Source organism: Crocuta crocuta, unplaced genomic scaffold (genome assembly GCF_008692635.1).
Source record: "Crocuta crocuta isolate KB4526 unplaced genomic scaffold, BGI_CrCroc_1.0 scaffold125, whole genome shotgun sequence".
Lineage (NCBI taxonomy): Eukaryota > Metazoa > Chordata > Mammalia > Carnivora > Hyaenidae > Crocuta > Crocuta crocuta.
The window spans coordinates 61,996-85,694 of record NW_027531143.1 but is presented as its reverse complement, the minus strand read 5'-3'; the positions used below and the strand labels follow the sequence as shown (position 1 = coordinate 85,694).

Below are 23,699 nucleotides of genomic sequence, written 5' to 3'. Positions count from 1 at the left end.
GTGAGAACATGCAGTACTCGGGCAAAACATGACAGCCTAAAAGGAATAATCAACCTGGTTATTACTATTTGCCTAACGTATAGACTGTAATTTCCACACTTCACAAACATATATACTGGCTTGAGCTGCAGTTTCAGACATAAAAATATTATATCTTGTCTGTCACATATGTCCAATATGCCTCTCTTAAATGTCACCAGTTATGCATATTATACCAAATTTCTGACCAGTGCTGATGACAGATCACCATCTATTGTGAGGTCATCCAGTACCTATGGTAATATTTCATATGATATTTTTTCTGGCTACAGTTTAAAGGGCTCTTCCTATTTGTGGAGTAAAGCCTCCCACATTATCAAAATATGTAACTGAAGGATTACAGTATGACCTCTTGTGATTTGATTTCTATATTGTTGCCTTAAATAGTAATGAGTAAATCTAAATTATGTCATAAGACTTCTTGTCCAAGAAGCAATATATTCTGCAACCTCATTGAAAAAATTGTTAAAAGACCATCCTTGCAGTTTTTGGGTCAGTGGGGATATCACTGTTACGAACCTAGGATTTACAGAACCCTGGCAAAAATTCTGAGGTATGTCGACTTGGATGGGTTTGACATACTACTCTCAGATTACATTGCATTTGTGGAAAAATCAGGATACCGTTTCGAACTAAGTTTTAATCTTGAATTTACTGAAATATGTGTGAATACTATTCTGTACTGGGTTTTTGCCAGAAAAGGTAATCCTGACTTTGTGGAATTGCTTCTCAAGAAGACAAAGAACTATGTTCAAGATAGAAGTTGTAACCTGGCACTGATATGGAGGTAATAATCTCGTTTTCACCATAAAATGACAAAATTTCTCCTTAGGAGATTATATTACTTCTTTTTTCCGAAAATAAATATGCATAGTGGCTATAAGGATAAGGAATCCTGACTTGATTGCTCATCCATCTGTACACTCCTCCTTTCCTTCATTATTTATTCAATAGATGCTGACCTATATGTACATTACTATGTACCAATCAATTCTAGTGGTTCTGCTCTATAAAGTTTACATGTTAGTGCTCAGGTAATGGTACGTTAGACAACTTAGATTTGTCTAACTAAACAAAGACATTGTTTTGGGTACTACTGTGATCTCTTCTTGAGAATACCTATAATGTATATCTATATAGCACATATACAAAATAACTTTCAAAGTATAATTCAGAATATACAAATATATTCACTTAGTAACAGTTATTAAATGTAATAATTCCCTATTTGTATGTTAAGCATTGATAAATTTGACTCCAAATTCTCCAGAATTGAGCACACAGTAAGTCTAACACCCGATTAAGTCTGTTGTAGAATCAAATTTTCATAGACTGAACATGTCAATCTAGCTAATGAAGAGGATCTTATAGAATATAATATTCAATGTGACCTCTTTGTAAAGTCCATAACATAGATTCTAAAGTTATTCAGTTTGCACTAACTCCAATATACTCTTCAGTTTTAGGTACTAGTTTGATTAGAACAAATGTGCATTTGTTCATTCATTCAATAAATTATTTATCTACCGCCTTACTATGCATAAGGCATTATACTAGCTGGGCACAATGAAAAGGAGTATGTATGCAGTGAAAAACAAGACAAATAAGATCAATTAAAGACTAAACCAATTTATATTCTGCCTCAAGCAGAGGTGTTCTCTTGATTGGGTATCACTATGGTACTGGAGAATCACTAGATTGCTTTCCTTAATGATCACCCAAGTATATAAACTGATAGCTGCAGTCTGGAATATCAATAAATAAAATCCCCAAACAGCACTTTTTGATTGTTTTAAGGACCATTATATTTAGCTAAAGCAAAGATCAGCAGCTCCTAACACTAAGTGTCCCTAACTGGGCCTAGCAATGCCTATGTGTATCCCTGGTAGGCTCATGGGGAAGAAAAATAGAGTAAAACAGAGGAAGAGAAGAAAACCTTCAAAGAGTTTTAAATAGAAGACAAAATGGGAAAACTGAAAGGGGAAGAAGGAAAGTGAAAGAAAAACACACAGTGAGATATAATAACAGTGCCATTAACAAGTGTCTTAAGTGACAGTGTTAAAATTAAGAAATTCTAACTTAGATGCATCCATGAGGTGAAACACATTACTGGTCAATTTGCATGTACCATGACATCATCTGGATCTTTCAGAATCATAGAATTTCAGATTCACATGGGATCTAAGAATTCATTAGCAAACCTCCACCCTGAGTAGCAACTCTATATCAAACATCCTTGGCTGATGCTCATATGATCTCTGCTTGAACAACTCTAGTAGTAGTGAGTTAACTCTTTAATGAGGTAAACCATTCCTCTGCCCAGAGCCCCTTCTTATTCCCAGGTATACACTTTCCCTCAAAGATTTTACCCAGACCCAGGGCTTAAATACTGTATTTGTATATGTACATGTATATGTACATGTATACGTATATGACCTCTCAGTCTTTATCTTTACCCCTTACCTCTTCTCTGAGATCCAGACTCCTTTTGTATAAAGTTGTCTACTCAACATCTCCACAAGGCATCTCAAACTTAACAGAAATAAAACAGAACATTGATCTAACTCACTTTCCTCCTGTCAACCTGCTCCTTCTCCTGAATTCCCCATTTGATTAATGGTCTCTATTGTTCTATCCTATTGCTCAAGTTAGAAATCCAGGATTTAGCCTTGTTATTCTCTTTCTTTCACCAACATATCAGCAAGTACTTTCGACTCTGTCTCTAAAACATATCACTCTTAATTAAACTTCTTTTCATTCCCTCCATTTCTAACCTAGGGGAAGCCATATTCATCTCTTGCCTAGGCAACCTCTATAATCTAGTCAAGAGTCTTTCAGCTTCTACTCTTCCCTCTCTAATCATGTAATCCATTCTTGACTCAGAACCCTGAGCAACCTTACAAAAACCGAAATATGTCATATCACTTGTGCTTAAAATCCTCCAAAACTTTCCCACTACAAGTGGAATATTCAAACTCAATACCCATTTTTTTAAAAGCCCTACATGATCTGACCTCTCATTATATCAATCAAATCCAATCTCTTGTCATTCTTCCCCTTGAGCACTATATTCCAGCCATATAGACCTTTTGTTTCTAGAATATCTTCTATTTCATTCCTGTCTGAAGGCCCTGTAATAACTGTTTACCTCCAAGTGAAAGAAGTCAGACTGAGAAAGACAAATATCATATGACTTCACTCATAAGTGGAACCTAAAGAGCAAAACAAATGAATAAATAAACTAATAAAAAGCAGGAAAAGATTCATAAATACAGGGAATAAACTGATGTTTGCCAGAGGGAAGGGGATAGGGAGATGGGTCAGATGGGTGAAGGGGAGTGGGAGATACAAGCTTCTAGTTATGAAATGAATAAGTCACAAGAATAAAAGGCACAGCATCTAGAATATAGTTAATGATTCTGTAATAGCATTGTATGGTGATAGACGGTAGCTGTATTTGTGGCGAGCATAGCATAAAATGCATAAACTTGTTAAGTTATTGTGATGTATACATGAAACTAATGCAACATTCTGTGCCAACTGTACTCAAATTTTAAAAAACTAAAATTGAAAAAAATAACTGTTCTCTCTGGCTGGAAATTTCTTCACTCAGTTCTTCCAATAACTAGTTCCTTTTTATCAGCTGGAACACAGTATAAATGTCATGTCTTCAGAGAGGGCTTCTCTAGTAACACCATCTAAAGAAGCCACTCATTCAGTATCACAAAACTATTTTAATTCTCTGCACAACATCGATCACTATATGCTCATTTGCTCCTGCTGTTGTGTTTTGTTTTGTTTTCCACTGATTTGTTCACTATCCACTGTCACTAAAAGTAAGCTCCATGAGTGGAGCCTAGGTGGCTCATTCAGTTAAGTGTTCAGCTCAGGTCATGATCTCATGGTTCATGGGTTTGAGCCCCGCACTGGGCTGTATGCTGACAGCTCAGAGCCTGGAGCCTGCTTCAGATACTGTGTTTTCCTCTCTTTCTGTGCCTCCTCTGCTCACATTGTCTCTTTTTCTCTCAAAAATAAATAAACATGTAAACTCTTTTAAGAAGCTCCATGAGAGGAAAAAACCTTGACTACTTCCTCAACACTGAATCCTCAGTACCTAGAACTATGTACATATATAGCAAGTGCTCAATCAAGATTTTGTTGAATGAGGGGCGCCTGAGTGGCTTAGTCGTTAAGCGTCTGACTTTCGCTTAGGTCATGATCTCGCGGTTCATGGGTTCGAGCCCCCCGTCGGGCTCTGTGCTGACTGCCAGCTCAGAGCCTGGAGCCTGTTTCAGTCTGTGACTCCCCCTCTCTCTCTGACCCTCCCCTGCTCACGCTCTCTCTCTGTCTCTCTCTCTCCTAGAAATAAAACATTTTTTAAAAAAAGATTTTGTTGAATGAAAAAGTGAAATTTTTATGCAATTTTATTAGATATTTCTTACTCATAGTGCACTGAAATCTGTCTCCATTTCTCCAATTCTGCCCTCAGACCTATAGAGAACAAAGTCTGTTTCTTTCCTACATGAAAATCTCTCAGATATGTGAACATAGCTAATATGTCCCCAAAATGAATACCTTAAGTTTAGTATTATCTGTTGTTCTTTATTCCTAAAGCAGCATCATTTTTTGGTCATTCCCCTATGCATACACTCCAAGATGATAATTTTGTTATTATAATAATTAAGTGTCTAAATAGGTCCCTGGAGGAGAGGAGATAGAACTAATGAGGGAAAGGAACTTAAGTTTGCTCATTTTTAAAACAAACCTGCAATATTAATCTAAATACCACTGTATGACAGACTATACGTGGTTAAAGAGAGATAATGTCATTCAGTTAAAATAAAAATAATCATTTATTAAGATTTTCTAAGTGCCAAGCATTGTGTTATTTGATGGGAATACAAAGACAAAATAGCCATATATCCTGATTTTGGAGAGCTCATAGACTAGTAAGTGAACAATAAAAATTATGCCATAAATGTGAAAAGAGAAGCATGTGCAGATGGAAAGAACAGAGAAAGAAGTTGTTAAGCGCTACTGTGGAGGAGTAGATATCTGACAAGGCTCTATAGAAAACAGGATATCTTAAACTGATTTTTAAAAAATGAAAGGGAATTTTCAGTTTGTTTCCCTTCAAGAATTGTAATCTAGGCAGAGGCAATTACAAGAATTGTAATCTTGTAGTGGGACACGATGCCTAGAGGTGAAAGTCTGCAGGATTTTGTAGGCCATACTAAGGAATTTGTGTGGGAGCCCGACAGTGACCACAAGAAAGCGTGGTTAGGGACGCGGGGATGCGCCTGCACACGGGGCTCCCTGCCTGGGCAAAGCATGCCTGCAAACAGGGTGCTCTGCCAGGAGGCCTGCACACAATATCCAAGTTTAATGGTCCGCTCGCAAACGAGGGAACATGCCCTCCTTAGAAATAAGGAGGAGGCTGGAATTGTGAGCAGGCCTCTTAGTAAACATGTTGTGGTCGCTTCCTCCCTTTGCTCCCCGCTGTCCTTGAAAGGTGTTTGGCTACTTGCCCTTAATTGGTAAAGGAATGCATCTTGTAGGTTTCAGTTTGTATCCAGTTACCGGGGTATAAAATAAGCCGCAAGAGGGGCGTGTGTAGAATTGTTCCTCCGGCTGGAGTTGTGTCTGTGTCTGTCTTTTGTGTGTGTCTTGTCCTCTGTGTCATTTCGTCCGCAACAATTTGAAATTTACACTATGAGTGATGTCTAACCAGTGAAGTTTAGACTTGCAATATGAAAAGATTCATCAGCTCCCATTTGAAGACTAGACTATGGGAAGGGAAGCTGGGGCTAGAGGCAAGAAGACCAGTCAGTAGATTGCTCAAAACTCCAGGCACAATGGCAGTTCTGGACCTTCTATATAAAAAGGGTAGGGGGAAATAATCTTATTGAAAAGGGGTAGGTGGTTAGAGAAGTTGCCTGAAACTGAATTTGCATAGTGGGCCCCTGTGCTAACTTAGCTTACATGTATATTTATAATAGTTCTGGAGAAAGAACTAATTCTGCTCTGCCACTGTCTTCTCCAACTTCTGGCTATGCTTTGATACCACAACAGTCCAGGTAAAACATAATGAGAACTTAAACTAAGTAACAGTAGGGGAAAGAAGAAATATTATTATTAAATTGAGTAACAAAACATTGTAATAGAAAAGAAGCATCAAAAAGAGAAAAACGTTAATTTCAGATTTCTAAATTTTAAGACTCGTTGAAGGTTGTATTAGTTTCCTCTTATTGTTGTAACAAATTGCCACAAACCCAGTGGCTGAAGATGATACGAATGTATTATTTTATAGTTCTGGAGGTCAGAAGTTCATAACTACTAAGCTAAAATCAAGAGGTCATCAGGACTGGTTCTTTCTAGGGGCTCTACAGGAGAATCTGTTTCCTACCCAGCTTCTAGACACTGCCCGAAATCCTTGGTTTATGGCCTCTCCCTCCATCTTCAAAGTCAGCACTGTAAAGTCATAGCTTCTTCACTGGCTCCGCTTCTACTGTTCTCTGACACTTCTTGTAAGGATCCTTGTGATTACATTGGATCCACCTGCATTATATCCCACTTTTATCTTTTTTTAAATGTTTATTTATGTATTTTGAAGGGGGAAGGGGCAGAAAGAGAGGGAGAGAGAATTCCAAGTAGGCTGCACTCTCAGCACAGAGCCCAATGTGGGGCACAGTTTCACAAACTATTATATCATGACCTGAGCTGAAATCAAGAGTTGGAAGCTTAACCAACTGAGCCACCCTGGCACCCCTCAAGATCCTTATCTTAATTATATCTGCAAGATCCCTTTTGCCATTTTGAGTGGCCATTATTCAGCCTACCATGATGGTCATGCCACAAACCTATTAAGATTATTAGAAAAGACCTTAAGAGTCAGTTTGGGACACAGGAGTTTGCATTACCTAAGAAATACCCCAGTACAGATAAGCAGTAGGTAACTAGATGGTGTTATCCTTGAGTCTCTTTCTCTCACATCTTATCTGTCAGGATATCTTGTTGCTTCCACCTTCAAACAAAATACAGAATCTATTTCTATGTTACTGCCTGGCACCAAGTAATTTTCCTCTTCCTCTCTCATAATAAATTATCAACAAATATAAGACCACATTGCTTTTCTACTCAAAATCTCCAATAGCTCCTCCGTTCCATTTAGAGTAAAAGATGAAGTCCTTTCAGTGATATACAAGGTTCTACATGATGTGGCATCCCATTATCTCTGTCCTTGTTTCCTGCTACTCCTCAGCCTGTCACTCTTTCAGCCACACTGGCTCCCTTACTCTCCCCTTACCTCTCCAGCAACACTCACCTGCCTTAGGGGCCTTAAATATCCAAATAGTTAATTTCTTCATCTCCTTCTTCTTTATACAAATGTCATCTCTCAGTAAGGTCCTCTCCTATCATCCTATTTTAAAATTGGAAAGTACCCACAGTATACCCTCCATACTTCCTACACTGCTTTACTTTTTCTTTTTTCTTATCAAGTTTTCTAACATATTATAAAATTTATTTTTCTACTATGTCCATTCTATATTGTCTGCTTTCCCTCACTACTATACAATCATGAAAGTAGGTATCTTTGTTATGTTGATTCACATATCCCAAGCACCTAAAACAGTGCTTGGCATACAGTATGCATTCAATAAATTTTTGTTGAATATGTTGATAGACAGTAATTAAAGTTATGATCATGGATGAAATTGCCTAAGAACATAAATGAAAATTAGATAAAAGGCCACATCTTTACTTACATGTTAAGAGGAAAGTAAGAGGAACCAGTAAAAGATTATTGACAAGGAACAGCCAAGGAGGTAGGTGGGTAACTTGGTGAAAATAGCCTTACTAAGTTAGGATAAAACATGGTTCCAAGAAAGTCAACTGTGCTAAATATCAGAAATAAAATTATTATAGAGAAGCATCTCTTAAATTTAGTGGTTAAAAACTAAAGGAGAAGGAATAGAAAAAAAGTAATATAATTAGTATAGCTAAAAAAGTATAAGTAGTAAAATTAGTATAGCTACAAAACTGAATCATTCTCTGCATGTCTGTATGGAAATATTATGCTCCATTTCATAAGCATCTGACAGGTTTTCAGATACAGAGGGTTCAGTTCATTAACTTCACATTTAAAAACTAATTCTTGCTGTGCTTGCCTTACTCCATCCATATAAGTACTGCTATAATTAACTGTCAGTACAGATTAAGCAAATTTTGGTTTATAGTAACATGCTCTTTAAACATGAGGATTAATCATGTCATTTGAGTACAGATTAGACTTTTAAATCTCATTTCAAACCCATTTGAGTTTTAGTTGTTTTTAACATTTATGGTCCAAAATACCTTCTAAAGGTAATGTCAATCTTATTATCTTAAAATCAACTAATATCTCTAAATCTTAACAAGGGCCACTTGTGGTATCTTTGTCCCGTAAGTCCCATGCATTCTTATACCTACAAGATTCTTAGTCAAATATCTTAAGAGTGAGCAAGATCAGAGGTAGTTAGAGACGGCAGTGTAGGAGAATCCTAAACTCATCTCCTCCAATGGACACAGCAATCTATAGCTACATATGCAACGATTCCCCCGGGACGGGGGGGAGGGGGGACAACTTAGCTGAACAGATCCTCCACAACAAAAGATTAACAGGCCACATTTAGATGGATAAAAGAAGCAGAGACATAGTCTTGCCAAAATCCCACCCCCAGTGTGCCGACCCACAGACTGGAAGAGTTGAGAGGGATCTCACAAATACAGAACTTCTCCATGAACAGCAAGAGGTTTGTGCCCCACATCGGACACTCCAACCCTTGGGACTTTCATTGGAGAGTTGAACCTCCAACATAACTGGATTTGAAACGAGCAGGATTTATGTCCAAGAGAAACAGGGCTGTAGGGAATGGAGATAGCACTTTTAGAGGACTCACAAGTAGACTCATTCACTTTGGCACCAAGTACAAAAGTTGCATATTGAAAAATGCCTAGGCCATATGTGAAGGAGATTCATTTAAGACTCTCTAAGAACAAAGGCACCACCAGGCACCTTTTCAGCATTCTCCATCTACTTTGCTAGTGCTGGCACAAATAGGTACCAACCATCTTTGCACTATCCCTCTACCTTACTGTTTACAAGAAATTCATTTCGTATGTAAGGACACACAGAGACTGAAAGTGAAGGGATGGAAAGAAAATGTTTCATGCAAATGGAAACCCTCCCCCACAAAAAAGTTAGGGTAGCTCTTCTTAGATGAAATAGACTTTAAAACAGACAAAAATGGGCATTATGTAAAAATGAAGGGGCCAATCCACAAGGAGATATAACATTTGTAGATATTTATGCACCCAACATCAGAGATCTAAATATATAAAGAAAGTAGTAATATACATAAAAGGAGAAATTGACAGCAATAAAATAATAGAAAGGGGCCCTACCTACATAGATGGATTGACCATTCAGACAGAAAATCAATAAGAAAATATCAACCTTAAGTGACACATTATACCATATGGACTTAATATTCATATAAACAGAACACTGCATACAAACAGCCTCTTTTTGAATAATGCTTTCCTTGCCTTGCATAGTTGTCCAAAAGCAGTATTTATAGTTTATATGCTGTTCTGCAAAACATACTGGTATTTTATTAGACCAATCAAGAGAATTCCAGATACAAAGGATCATGAATAAAATTTTCCTTTCTTTAGTCCTAAAAGTTATTTTTATTTGGTCAGATCAAGACTTGAAAATATAAAATCACCTGTGGAGGCACCTGATTGGCTCAGTTCATTAAACATCTGACTCTTAGTTTCAACTCAGGTCATGATCTTGAGGTTTGTGAAATCAAACCAAAGTCGTTCTGCACTGACAGTGTGAAGCCTGCTTGGGATTCTCTCTCTCCCTCTCTCTCTCTGCCCCTCCCCCTCTCACATATGCTTTCACTCTCTAAATAAACTTTAAACAAATATATAAAATCCCCTGTGGTTGGTTATGCCATGTTCTATCCACATACAGAGACCAATTCATTAGCAAATATAAATGCCTGTTAAACGAAAGAATTGCAAAGACTACGTCAAATTAGAAAAAAAATAAAATTTTGATTGCTTAAACCTACCTACAAATACCAATTCTAATTTTATTAAAGTGAAAAAAATAGGGGACACCTGCGTTTCTCAGTCAGTTGAATGTCTGACTCTTGATTTCAGCTCGGGTTATGATCTCACAGTTCAGTGGTTCAATCCCTGAGTGCAGTGCAGAGCCTATCTGGGATTCTCTCTCCACTTCTCTCTCTTTCTCTCTCTCACTCTCTCTGGCTAAAAATAAAGTGAAAAAAAAATAGAATTAAGGTAGTTACACTTACTCTTTTCTCATCTAATCTTCAAACTCAATTCATGACTATGATCAAAATGAAAAGCAAACAAAAAAATTGTGTTCTATTAATAAAGTGAAATTTTAAAAAGCTTTTTTTTCCCTTTTCTCTTTTAAATTTTCCAGTGCTACATGAGTTTTATAAAACTGGTTCTGATAATAATAGGATTTCTCCAATGAGAAACAAAGTTGCCATTACTAAAAGTAAATGCTTTCTGTACATTTAAATCTTTTGTTTGTTTTTACAAGTTCAAAGTTTAAATGTGTAATAGCAATTTTTTAACTTTCAGCTTGGTCTAGATTCACAGAGTGAAAAACTCTTTTTAAGCAAACATAAAGATAGGGGTGTCTGGGTGTTTCAGTCAACTAAGCATCCAGCTCATTTCAGCTCAAGTCATGATCTACTGGTTCAAGATGTATGGCCCTGCTTTGGGCTCTGCACTGACAGTGCGGAGCCTGCTTGGGATTCTCTCTCTCCCCCGCTCAAAATAAATAAATATTTTTTAAAGTCATATATAAAGGTAAGCTTACATTAAAAATTAAGACATTTAATACTTAAGATAATACTATTAATTTACCATTATTATAAAGACAAAATATTTACCACATTAATTAATTCTGTATTCAGTGAAGTTTTTGTTTGATTCCCAGAACTTTCACACCAGTATACTGTCCAAGCCCACTAAGTGGCATCACACCTCTACTCTATGTAGCTCAGACAAGACAATCTACTATCTTAAAAATACTCCTGCAATATGGAATCTTAGAAAGAGAAAAAAATCCTATCAACATTGTGATAACAATATTGCTCTACCCCTCAAGAGTGAGAATAATGGTTGATCATGAATTGGTAGACATCCAGGAGGACGCCAAAACATGTTTACTGCTATGTTCCAGAGTGCTTTCTGCCATTTCAATCACGGAAATAAAGGTAAGCAAAATACTGTTCTTTGTGTGTGGGCTCAAACATTGATCATTTTTAATATTAAATTGTAAGACAAGAATAAAGTTAATTTATTTTTTTATTTTTTTAATGTTTTGTTTACTTCTGAGAGAAAGAGAGACAGCATGAGCAGGGGAGGGTCAGAGAGAGGAGACACAGAATCAGAAGCAAGCTCCAGGCTCCAGGCTCTGAGCTAGCTGTCAGCACAGAGCCCGATGCGAGGCTCCAACCCATGAACCGTGAGATCATGACCTGAGCCAAAGTTGAACACTTAACCGACTGAGCCACCCAGGTGCCCCAGGAATGAAGTTAATTTCTAATCTATGAATTATATCCAGTGAAAGATTAATCATGGAGTGTAGGATTTTAAATTAAAAATAGATAAAATCTAAATTATCTCAAACATTAGTCCTTTATTTTGTAATTTTGTCTTCTAAATATGAAATAATTTTAGCCCTTTATTTTATAATTTTGTCTTCTAAGTGTGAAAGCATTTAAAAAGTTGAATCTATAGTTTTTTAAGTAGTTACTAAGTAGATATATATTATTATTATTATTATTCTAATATAATAACAACCTATGTTCATTAGGATTTCTATGTCTTAAGAACACAATAAGACTGATCTTGCCTCGGGCACTAACAGGAGCTCTGCTTCCTCAGAACCTGTGGGGGATACGGGAAGAGGTGGGTCCTCTGTCACAGAGACAGGAAGAGGGTATCCTCAGGACCTGCTGTGGAGGATTCCAGAGGACTTGGTGTCACGTCCACACAGATAAAAACCCGGCCTCCTCAGGACCTGGACGGAGGAGCAGGGCTACCTCAAGAAATAAGCCAAAGTACACATGGTGGAGAGTCCCAAATATCACTATGAGTAGGGAAATAAAATAACCAAGGTCTCAACAAGACAGAACAAGAGACACCATTCAAAGAACACTTTCTGAACGGACAGGCCCTGGGCAGTCAAAGAGCTTACTTGGTACAGTAGCACTCGAAGGTACAGAGTACATAACAAGCTTTTAAAACTAACAAGAGATAGAAAGCTAGCCAAAGTGACGAAATGGAAGAACACTCCTCCAAAGAAATTCCAGGAAGAAATGACAGCTAAAGAACTGCTCAAAACAGATATAAGCAAAATAATTGAACAAAAATATAGAACAATAGTCATAAAATTAATTGCTGGGCTTGAAAAAGGCATAGAAGACATCAGAGAAGCTATTGCTACAAAGACTATGGAGCTTAAAAATAGTTGTGATGAATTTAAAAATGTTATAAATGAGATGACTGATAAAATGGCGGCATCCAATGCACGATTGAAGAAACAGAAAAGAGAATAAGTGATTTAGAAGACACAATTATAGAAAAAGAGGAAGCTGAGAAAAAGAGAGATAAACTGATCCAGGAACACAACAGCAGAGTTCGAAGCTCAGCGATACAATGAAATGGAATAATATCCACCTTATAAGAATTCCAGAAGAGGAAGAGAGGGGGAAAGGCGCTGAAGGAGTCCTGGAACAAAATATAGCAGAGAACTTCCCCAACCTGGGGAAGGAAACAAGACATTGAAATCCAAGAGGCACAGAGAACTCCCCTCAGACGTAACTTGAATCAATCTTTTGCACAATATATCATAGTGTAACTGGCAAAATGTAAGGTCAAAAAGAGAATTCTGAAAACAGCTAGGGATAAAAGGGCCCTAACATACAAAGGGAAACCTATCAGAGTGGTGACAGACCTATCTACTGAAACCTGGCAGGCCAGAAAGGAATGGCAGGAAATCTTCAATGTGATGAACAGAAAAAATATGCAGCCAAGAATCCTCCATGCAGAAAGCCTGTCATTCAGAATAAAAGGAGAGATAAAAGTCTTCCCAAATCAACAAAAGTTGAAAGAATTCTTCACCACTAAACCAGCCATACAAGAAATACTGCGGGGGACTCTATGAGGGAAATGTTGAAAGGAACGCAAGATACCAGAGACACCACCACAAGCATGAATCCCACAAAGGACACAATGACTCTAAACCCATATTTTTCAATAATAAAACTGAATGTAAATGGACTAAATGGCCCAATCTAATTGCCCCAATCAAAAGACATAGGGTAGGAGAATGAATAACAAAACAAAATTCATCTAATTTCTGTCTACAAGAAACTCATTTTAGACTGGACGACACCTTCAGATTGAAAGGGATGGAGAAATATCTATCATGCTACTGGAAGTCAAAAGAAAGCTGGAGTACTTATATCAGACAAACTGGACTGTAAAGTAAAGACTGTAACAAGGGATGAAGAAGGGCATTATATAATAATTACAGAGTCTATCCATTAGGAAGAGCTAACAATGATAAATGTCTATGCACCGAATATGGAAGCACCTAAATGTATAAAACAATCACAAACAGAAACAATCCTATGGATAAGAATGTGCTGGGGACTTTAATACTCCACTTACAGCAATGCATAGATCAACTAGACGAAAAAATCACTAAAGAAACAATGGACTTGAATGACACATTGGACCAGATGGATCTGACAGATATATTTATAACTCTACATCCTGAGGCCATGGGAATCACTTTCTTCTCAAGTGCACATGGCAGAGTCTCCAAGATAGATCACATACTGGGACATAAAGCAGCCCTCAATAAATATAAAAGAATTGATCATACCATGCACGCTTTCAGATCACAATGCTATGAAAACTTGAAATCAATCACAGGAAGAAGTCTGGAAAACCTCCAAAAACATGGAGGTTAAAGAACACCCTACTAAAGAATGAATGGGCCAATCAGGCAATTAGAGAAGAAAATTTAAAAATATATGGAAACAAATGAAAATACAACAATCCAAACTCTATGGGATGCGGCAAAGGAAGTCCTAAGAGGAAAGTACATTGCACTCCAGGCTTATCTCAAGAAATTAGAAAAATTGCAAGTACAAATTCTAACAGCACACCTAAGGAACTAGAGTGAAAGCAACAAGAGCACCCCAAACCCAGCAAGAGAAGAGAAATAGTAAAAACCAGGGCAGAAATACACAATATAGAAACCAAAGAAACAGGTGAACAGACNCACTAGCATTCTTCTCAGAACTAGAACAAACTATCCTAAAATTTGTATGGAACCACAAAAGACCCCGAATAGCCAAAGTAATATTGAAGAAGAAAACCAAAACAGGAGGCATCACCATCTCAGAATTTAGCCTCTACTACAAAACTGTCATCATCAAGTCAGGACGGTATTGGCACAAAAACATAGACCAATGGAATAAAATAGACAACTCAGAATTGGACCCAAAAATGTACAGCCAACTAATCTTTGACAAAGGAGGAAAGAGTATCCAATGGAAAAAAGATAGCCTCTTTAACAGATGGTGCTGGGAGAACTGGACAGCAACATGCAGAAGAATGAAACTAGATCATTTTCTCACACCACACACAATAACAAACTCAAAATGCATAAAGGACCTGAACGTGACACAGGAAACCCTCAAAATCCTAGAGGAGAAAGCAGAAAACAGCCTCCTTGACCTCAACCGCAGCAATTTCTTACTTGACACATCCACAAAGTCACGGGAATCAAGAGCATAAATGAACTAGTGGGACCTAATCAATATAAAAAGCTTCTGCACGGCAAAGGAAACAATCCATAAAACTAATAGGCAACTGAAGGAATGGGAAAAGATTGTTGCAAATTACGTATCAGATAAAGGGCTAGTATCCAAAATCTATAAGGAACTCACGAAACTCCGCACCCGAAAAACAAACAACTCATTGAAGAAATGGTCAGAAGATATAAACAGACGCTTCTCCAAAGAGGACATCCAGATGGCCAACAGACACATGAAACGATGCTCAGCGTTCCTCCTCATCAGGGAAATACAAATCAAAACCACACTGATATACCACCTCCCGCCAGTCAGAGTGGCTAAAATTGACAAATCAGGAGACTCTAGATGCTGGTGAGGATGTGGAGAAATGGGCATCCTCCTACACTGTTGGTGGGAATGTAAACTGGTGCAGCCCTTCTGGAAAACAGTGTGGAGGTTCCTCAGGAAACTAACAATAGAACTCCCCTATGACCCAGCAACAGCACTGCTAGGAATTTACCCAAGGGATACAGGAGTGCTGAAGCACAGGGGCACATGTACCCCAATGTTCACAGCAGCACTCTCAACAATAGCCAAAACATGGAAAGAGACTAAGTGTCCATCAACGGATGAATGGATCAAGAATATGTGGTATATTTATACAGTGGAATACTACATGGCAATGAGAAAGAATGAAATCTGGCCATGTGTAGCAACATGGATGTTGAGGGTGTTATGCTGAGCGAAATAAGTCAGGCAATGAAGGACAGATACCATATGTTTACATGTATAGGAGGATTAGGAGAAACTTAACGGAGGACCATGGGGGACAAGAAGGGAAAAATAGCAGGGGAGAGGGAGGGAGGCAAACCAGGAGAGACTCTTGAATGCCGAGAACAAACTGAGGGCTGATGGGAGTGGGGGAGAGGGGAAGGGGGGTGATGGGCATTGAGGAGGGCACTTATTGGGATGAGCACTGGGTGTTATATGGAAACCAACTTGACAATAAACTACTAAAATTTTTTTTTAAATCTTAGATATAAAAAAGAACACAATAAAATTAAAATTTAACAGTCCTCTTTGTAGTAGAATATTTTAAAATGAGTGATTTCTTCTCACAATCACATGCTGAGAAATAAAAATATAAAGGCTTAAAATATTTGTGCAATTGAAAATATCTGCCCCTCAGGGTACCTGAGTGGTCAGCTGTTTGAGCGTCTGACATTGGCTCAGGTCACGATCTCACAGTTCATGGGTTTGAGCACCATGTTGGCTTTGTGCTGACAAGGTGGAGTCTGCTTTGAATTCTGTCTCCCTCTCTCTCTCTCCCTCCCCACCACACATGAGCTTTTTCTCTCTCAAAAATAAGCATTAAATTTTTTTAAAATATCTATCCCTCAGTTTTTAAACAGAGACTATTTTGCATACTTAGCAATGATCCTAAGCATTGAGCTCAGTGTTAAGCATATATCAGATATTCTTTAATTGGCTGATTATTGAATAGATAATAAAATATTATTATAAATAAATATATTTTTTTAAGTAAAAGTACCATANAGGTTCTATTGGAGAAATATCTCTGTAATATAGCAATGTCTTTTACTCCTAAGTCAACCTCATTAGCATTTGACTTCTAGAATTAAATCCTTAAAAGGGATATCCTAACTAAAACTTAAAAATGTATCTTTTCATATAAATGAGGCTCCAATCAGGACTTCTCATGGTTTAGCAGTACTCTACAAGAGGATTACCTAAGGGGGACTTTTAGAATTTATGTTGTCTGTGCCCAACCTCAGATGAATTGAATCAAAATTTCTAGAGTAAAATCTCAGTGCTGGTATATTTTAAAGTCCCCTAGATAATTCCAGTGTGTAGCCAAGTAGTGACAACACTACTCCATAAGGAACAGCTGATAAAACATCAGTGTGTGATTCGTCTAAAATGAAAAACATACAGATTCACAGTTGTAAGAATTGATGTTTTGTGTCCTTAGACATATTATTTAAACTTTATATATCACTGTGAGAATAAAATGGGAATAAAAATACCTTGGGAAAATGATTTGGAAAAATATTATAAGGGTTATATAAACTTAATATCTATTTACTGAATTTAACTGCAAAATAAAAATATTGATAATTTGAACTAACCAACGATTAATGTTACAAATTAAATTATCTTTCCTTTATTCAGATGCAACTAAGTTTAGGAAGACGTCCAATTATTTCTAACTGGCTGGACTACATTCCTTCAACAAGATACAAAGATCCATGTGAACTATTACATCTTTGCAGAATAACCATCAGGGCTCAACTATTGACCAACAATATGCTCCCAAATGGAATATTTTCACTTCTAATACCAGTTCGTCTACAGAACTACCTGAATTTAGAAAGTTAATTCACATCTTTGTCCTGAATTATTTAGGGATACTCACCATTTATGGTTTAGAAGTTAATAAACTATTAACTTCATGTAAATTTTTATTGCACTGAATATTCCATTAGAGGTCCACCTGAGTGGTTCAGTTGGTTAAGTGCCTGACTTTGGCTGAGGTCGTGATTTCACAGCTCGTGAGGGAAGCCCCACATCAGGCTGTCTACTGAGTCTGCTTCTGACCCTCTGTCTCCCTCTCTCTTTGCCCCTCCCTGCTTGCGCTCATGCTCTCTCTCTCTCAAAAATAAACAAATATTTAAAAAAAGAAAATATAATTTTGGGATGCCTGGGTAGCTCAGTCGGTTGAGCATCTGACTCTTGATTTCAGCTCAGGTTAGGATCCCAGGGTCATGGAATCGAGCCCCGCTTTGGGGCTCCACACCCAGCGTGGAGCCTGCTTGGAATATTTTTTCTCTCTTTCCCCCTCTCTCTCATCCTCTTTTTCTTTTCCTCCTTCACCTACTCACATTCTCAGTAAGTAAGTAAATAAGTAAGTAAGTAAATAAATAAATAAATGATTTTTTTTTTATATTTTTATTTATTTCTAGGAGAGAGAGAGACAGCATGAGCAGGGGAGGGTCAGAGAGAGAGGGAGATACAGACTCAGAAACAGGCTCCAGGCTCTGAGCTGGCAGTCAGCACAGAGCCCAACGCGGGGCTCGAACCCACGAACCGCGAGATCATGACCTAAGCGAAAGTCGGACGCTTAACCCACTAAGCCACCCAGGCGCCCCTAAATAAATGATTTTAAATCCCACTCTGAAAGAATTAATTTTAAATCAATATATGGCTCTACCCATTACCTTTCTATACGGTGGAGCAAATTATATGCTTTTTGTTATATTTTAGATTAACCTTTTTAACCAGTTCTTAAAAGTCATTTTTGTTACTTGTGGAAATTTTGGTCATACTAATGTTCTGAAGCTCCTACGCTTAGTATGTTCTAATGTAGGTAATGTTACTTTGTATTGTGCACTCCTATTAACAAGTATTTGTTTCTTTGCAACTAAAATATTGTGTTTGACAGTAGGTAATAGTCAAGGAAATTAAGATGCATCCCTTTTTTGAGAATCTGTAATCACAAATAATACAAGGTGAAGAATTGGTCAACTAAAGGGTGGGGGTCAAGAAGAAGATGACAGAAATGCATAACATATTAAAATAACTAGACCCAAATAACAATATGGAGCTTTGGTGTTTGGCATGTGATACTTCTAAATACTAGACCAGTAGTATATTTTTAGTTGAGATATAATTGACATATAACATTATATATATTACTTTCAGGTGTATAATATGATTCAATATATGTATATATTGCAAAATGATCACCATAGTAAGTCTAGTTAACATCCATCATCATACATAGTCACAATATTTTTTCTTGTGATGATAACACTTAAGATCTACTCTCAGCCATTTTCAAATATGCAAATATTATTAACTATAGTCACCATTCTATACATTACATCCCCAAGACTTACTTGTTTTATACTTTTATACAGAAAGTTTGTACCTTTTTACTACTTTTACCCATTTCACCCACCCCCAAACTATACGGAATTTGGTACAAAGGAAGCAAAGAATAATTTTGATCCAACATGACATCAGAACAAAAATATAAATTAAATCTGTAAGCTCTTTGGTTATAAAGAAATTCATTAACTTTAAAAAATAAAATGTATTCTATGCAATTTTTTTTAGCTAAGTTCTTTTTGAGTATGGAGCATACTAGACTTTTCTCTATATAACTATGTGGTCAAACTGCTGCAACACACAGAAGAAAACTGGGAGACAATTCTACATGGGCCTCTCATGTTTCTGCTTGTCTTACAAGCAGAGGTATTACCTGCCTTATACTTGACTACCTTTTTAAGGATGTTTGCATAACAAACAGCCTTGGAAGATAGAGATAGTGTCACTCTCTGAACAGAAGAAGGTTTGCTCAGTGTCTAGTGTAACAAAGGTAATGTCTTCCTCAGCGGGGGAAAAAAGGTTAAACAGGTTTGCTAGAAGTTCATTAAAAAAGATTTTCCCTAGCTGAGGTTCCTCAGCCGTAGTACAAATCCACCGTGTATATATCTAACCAGACCACTCAATGCCTTAAGGGGATGGGGATTCCTGGAACCAATACAAACATGAAGCTCATGCTGCATGATGTGCTATTAGCAGTAAGGTCTTTTGTTTCTGACTGAAAAATCTTTTGTCTTCTGACAGCAAACATGAAACTGTGGTAAACTAAACTACTACTTTGCAAGTAAGGGAAACATCTCAGACCCTTCACAGTTCTTTTCTTTTTAACTGAAGTTTAATTGACATACTAGTTTCAGGTATACAACAGAGTTATTCTATAACTATATGTCTAGTTACCATCCATCACCATACAGTTATAGCCTCACAGTTCTTGACAATGAAAATCTGTTTCTTACCTCATCACTTTGTATTTTAGGATCCATTTTAGTAGATTATGGCACTTAGTAGCTGTTTTCACTGTCTACTTGCAATCTGGGGACTATCAAAATTTTGACAATTTATAGGAAAAGGGTATTCATTCTGGTCCTATAGCTAACCAACTGTGTGATTTAAACTTCTAATGAACAGAATGGAAATAGCAAAGTAGCAATATAACTAGATCATTTGCTTTTCCTTTCCTTCCATTTTCATTCCTATGAGGTACAAATGCATTATAGGATTGAATTTATATACTTAACTAAAGTACATTTAATTAAAATTGAGCATATTTTAAGCTCCTAAATATGCACAAAGGAAGTTCATACTATACACTATTAACATTTGAATATTTTTAACACTACCATACAAAATAGTGATATAATTTAGTTAAAAAGGTCACACTAGCTTTTGTTTGCTAAAGAATTATCAGAATAGCTTTAAAATCTGATTACTCACTACATACCTATTGGAATGACTAAAATTAAAAAAAAACTGATAAAACCAAGTGCTACAGAACATGTGGGACATTCTCATACATAGCTGATGGGAATACAAAATGGAACAGCTACTTTAGAAATCAGTTTGGGGAACTCTTAAGTTAAACACATTCAAGATGACAGACACATTCCACTTCTAGTTAACCTATGTAAATTAAAACTTAACACTCACACAAGAATTTATACGTGAATGTTTTTAACAGCTTAATTCATAATTGCCAAAACAGGATACCCAATTGTCCTTCAGTGAGTGTATGGGTACAACTATGGCACATATAAACAATGAATACTAGTCAGCAATAAAAGAGCACAACAGTATGGACAAATTCCAAAATGCATTATGCTGGGTAAAAGTAGCCAGTATCAAAAAGTTCCAGGCTTATAGGATTCCATTTGTTGGACATCATTAAAAAAGCAAAACTACTGGGATGGAATGCTTCATTTCCAGTGATTCCTGGGTTAAAGTCAGGGTCAGGGAAGGATCGACAACACAAGGACAATACTCGGGATGATTTGAAGGTCAAGGAATTGTTCAGTATTTGGTGAACAAACTGGTCATGGTAGTGATTCCATGAAGCCACACATATGCTAAAATTCATAAAAATTTTATACCAAAAGAGTTAATTTTACTGTGTGTAAATTTAAAAATCAATGCACTACTTCCTGGGCATGAGGATAAGGTGCCATTCTCCTCTACTCTACATCCCTTAACCCTAGACTTGAAAAAGACTGCTTTCTGTGAGGAGAAAGGCGGAACAGACTAAAAGAATGTCTTTGAGGTGGAAATTCAAGGAGTTTGCTACAACATTATGAACATTTATCTTAAAAAGTTGGATTATGAGATAATGATCTATAATTTTAGAGAAATGCAAAGTGAAAAGGTACTGAAGAAAAAGGCAACTAAACCTTAAAATTAAAGAATGGATTGTCTCCCTAGTATTCACTTCTATTCTATAGTACCATAACATAATAATTATATGTTCATTTAATTTGCTTTTTTTGTATGTTTCGGCTACACACAAAATGACTGAAGAAAAATTAATTTAATTTTAAGAAGATATAAACCTATCTTTATTATATTATTCTAAACCTAAAATAAAATAAAAGGGATAAATCAGTCGGCTACAGTGTCTTTATCAAAAGATCTAAATCATGAAAAATTTCTTAAAAGTCTGGGGGAATCTAATATTGGAGTTAAATATAAAGGAAAATTAATACATTTAAAGAAATGATATTCTGCATATTTTATACTCTGTACTTGTCTCAGCTCGCCTGTTTTTTATCCTCCTGACTGCTCCCTTTCTGCCTTTTATTGTTTCTACCCTTTTCTTCCCAGACCATATGCCACAGCCTTTTCACCCTCAGTGCCTTTTAGAAATTTGCTGCAAGCCTAACTTTTCTAACTGCTTTTAGGAATGACTGCATAAAATATAATTCATTTCAAAGACTGAATTAAAACATGGCTAATGGTCAAATTAAAATATTGTGGTGCTCTCTAAAACATGACAATAAGGAATATAAGTAGTCTAATGGGATGTTTAACATGTATCCAATTTAAATACTAACACTAAGCTACACTTACATTTAAAACAAGCATGTATGGCAACCAAATGATCACTTTTTCAATATCTCCCTGCTAATATGGACTGAGAATGTTTAAAATTTAATAAAGTCAAAAATATTAAATTTTATAAAATATGCATACATTGACAAAACATAGTGCCCTAACCAGTCTGTGAATATATTTTGGGGGCTACATTATTATGAATTCTGCAGTTTATTAAATGTATACCCTAACTTCCAGATACTTCATTGTCTAAGAAAAGAATAACTTCCCTATCTTGGGCCTTTGGGCTGGGATTATGTAAATAAGTCATCTACTGAGATTGAATTAGAAATAAGGTATTTGTGAAGACAACAGTCCTAGTTTTTAATGTTATTGAAAAATGGATGGTCTTCCATTTACTTTTGTCCATTTATGAAACAAGAGTGACCTGGTAAACTCAGAAGTAGTAGTGTAAGCCACATGCTATGAAAAAACAGTTCTATAAAAAATTCCTTGAGGCAAATGAACCAATATTACCTTTCTGCTGCTTTGGCTACTCACCTAAAAAACGATGGCCAAAAATGAAAACTTGGAAAAGAGGTTGAAGAGTAGAAAGTCAAATGTCTGGTATTTGGAAAACTGAAAAGGTGGGTAATGGTGACTCCTCCTCCCAAAAACATTCTCTGCATTACAAAGTATCTATTTGTTTCTTTTCACCCTTTAGAACTATTCTGAACATCAAAAACAAATACTTTAAAATTCCCAATATTATTCTAACAAACTTCAGAAGCGTCCAGTGTTGGAATTTGGAAGTACTAAGAAATTATAGAGCCATAGGGTCTTATTACTTCAGAAGAGAGTGTAAAAGAACTCACATAAGTTTTTCAGACTGAAAAAAAATTCTTTTTTTTAAATTAAGGTATTTACAATAGCATTTAAACTATAATTTGTAAAATATAGCTAAGCCCTAACAACATGAATTTTTACAAATGAGAAAAAAAATGTCATACTGACATTTTTCTAAAATAAAAATCAGTCCTTTAAATGACTCCAATATGTTAAATTATAACATTTTTTTTACAGAGAATACATCAACAATAATTCTAAGGTTAATATAATGTAATTTTCCATTAGAATATGAAATTTAGCAAATATTTTCTCCTGCTTTTGGGAAGAATGAATTCTAGTTCCTCATATTAAGATACATTATTTCATTTGTACATGATGTGAATTGTTATTATTATTCAGTCTTTTCTGAAACTTGTTCAGCCCTAAGAAAATCTGTTTCATACTTCTTTCTGAGATTACTTAAATATGTTCGTAAACTGTCTGGATCCAATTTAGAGTTGCGAGCAGTTTGAACAAGCCTAGTGGCTAGATGGTACACAGCTCTCTGTCTTTCCATCTCAGGGGTACTTCTTTGGTTTTGCTGTTTTTGAAAAAATATAGATAAAAAGTAAAATATGGTTACCATGACTTTACTTTAAAATTTTGTCAATTTTCTCTTTCTTTCATAGAAATACAGAACTCAAAGGTAACTAACTCCTTTGGGTAAGTCAAGTCCATCCACCTAGTAAAGCATATACCAAAAAACATTTTTAAAATATTGTTTTGAAAGAATGAACTTTTTCATGAGTATTTACTACCTTATGACAGATTCTTATATTCTTGAAAATCACTTTTGAATGAAAAAAATCCTGTAAATAGGTCAAATTTCTCACTCAACATACTTGCTCATTGTTATGCAGTATTCATTTTAAATGTCACCCAAGAGTACTACTCTGCTATCTCCTACTTTAATTCCCCAATAGATAAACTGGT

General features: G+C 36.2%; 2 protein-coding genes across 3 annotated transcripts in view; one reads left to right on the top strand and one right to left on the bottom strand.

Moving 5' to 3' along the window:
* Positions 1–316: 316 nt before the first annotated feature.
* On the top strand, positions 317–17,428 carry ASB17 (ankyrin repeat and SOCS box containing 17). Of its 2 annotated transcripts, XM_077771097.1 has the most exons (4): positions 317–592; positions 737–826; positions 11,069–11,348; positions 17,142–17,428. In XM_077771097.1, exons 1-4 carry the CDS (start codon positions 429–431, stop codon positions 17,346–17,348), a joined length of 741 nt encoding a protein of 246 aa, XP_077627223.1. In that variant the 5' UTR covers positions 317–428; the 3' UTR covers positions 17,349–17,428. The 2 variants fall into 2 exon arrangements, with proteins under 2 accessions (XP_077627223.1, XP_077627222.1); XM_077771096.1 differs by having other exon boundaries at positions 317–826.
* A 5,626-nt stretch (positions 17,429–23,054) lies between these two features.
* MSH4 (mutS homolog 4) overlaps positions 23,055–23,699 on the bottom strand; it is a gene marked incomplete at its 5' end in the record, with an annotated part of 58,430 nt that continues 57,785 nt past the window's right edge. Inside the window, one exon of the mRNA XM_077771139.1 lies at positions 23,055–23,307. Within this exon, the coding sequence (XP_077627265.1) occupies positions 23,119–23,307 (189 nt within the window). The remainder of the gene's footprint in view (positions 23,308–23,699) is intronic.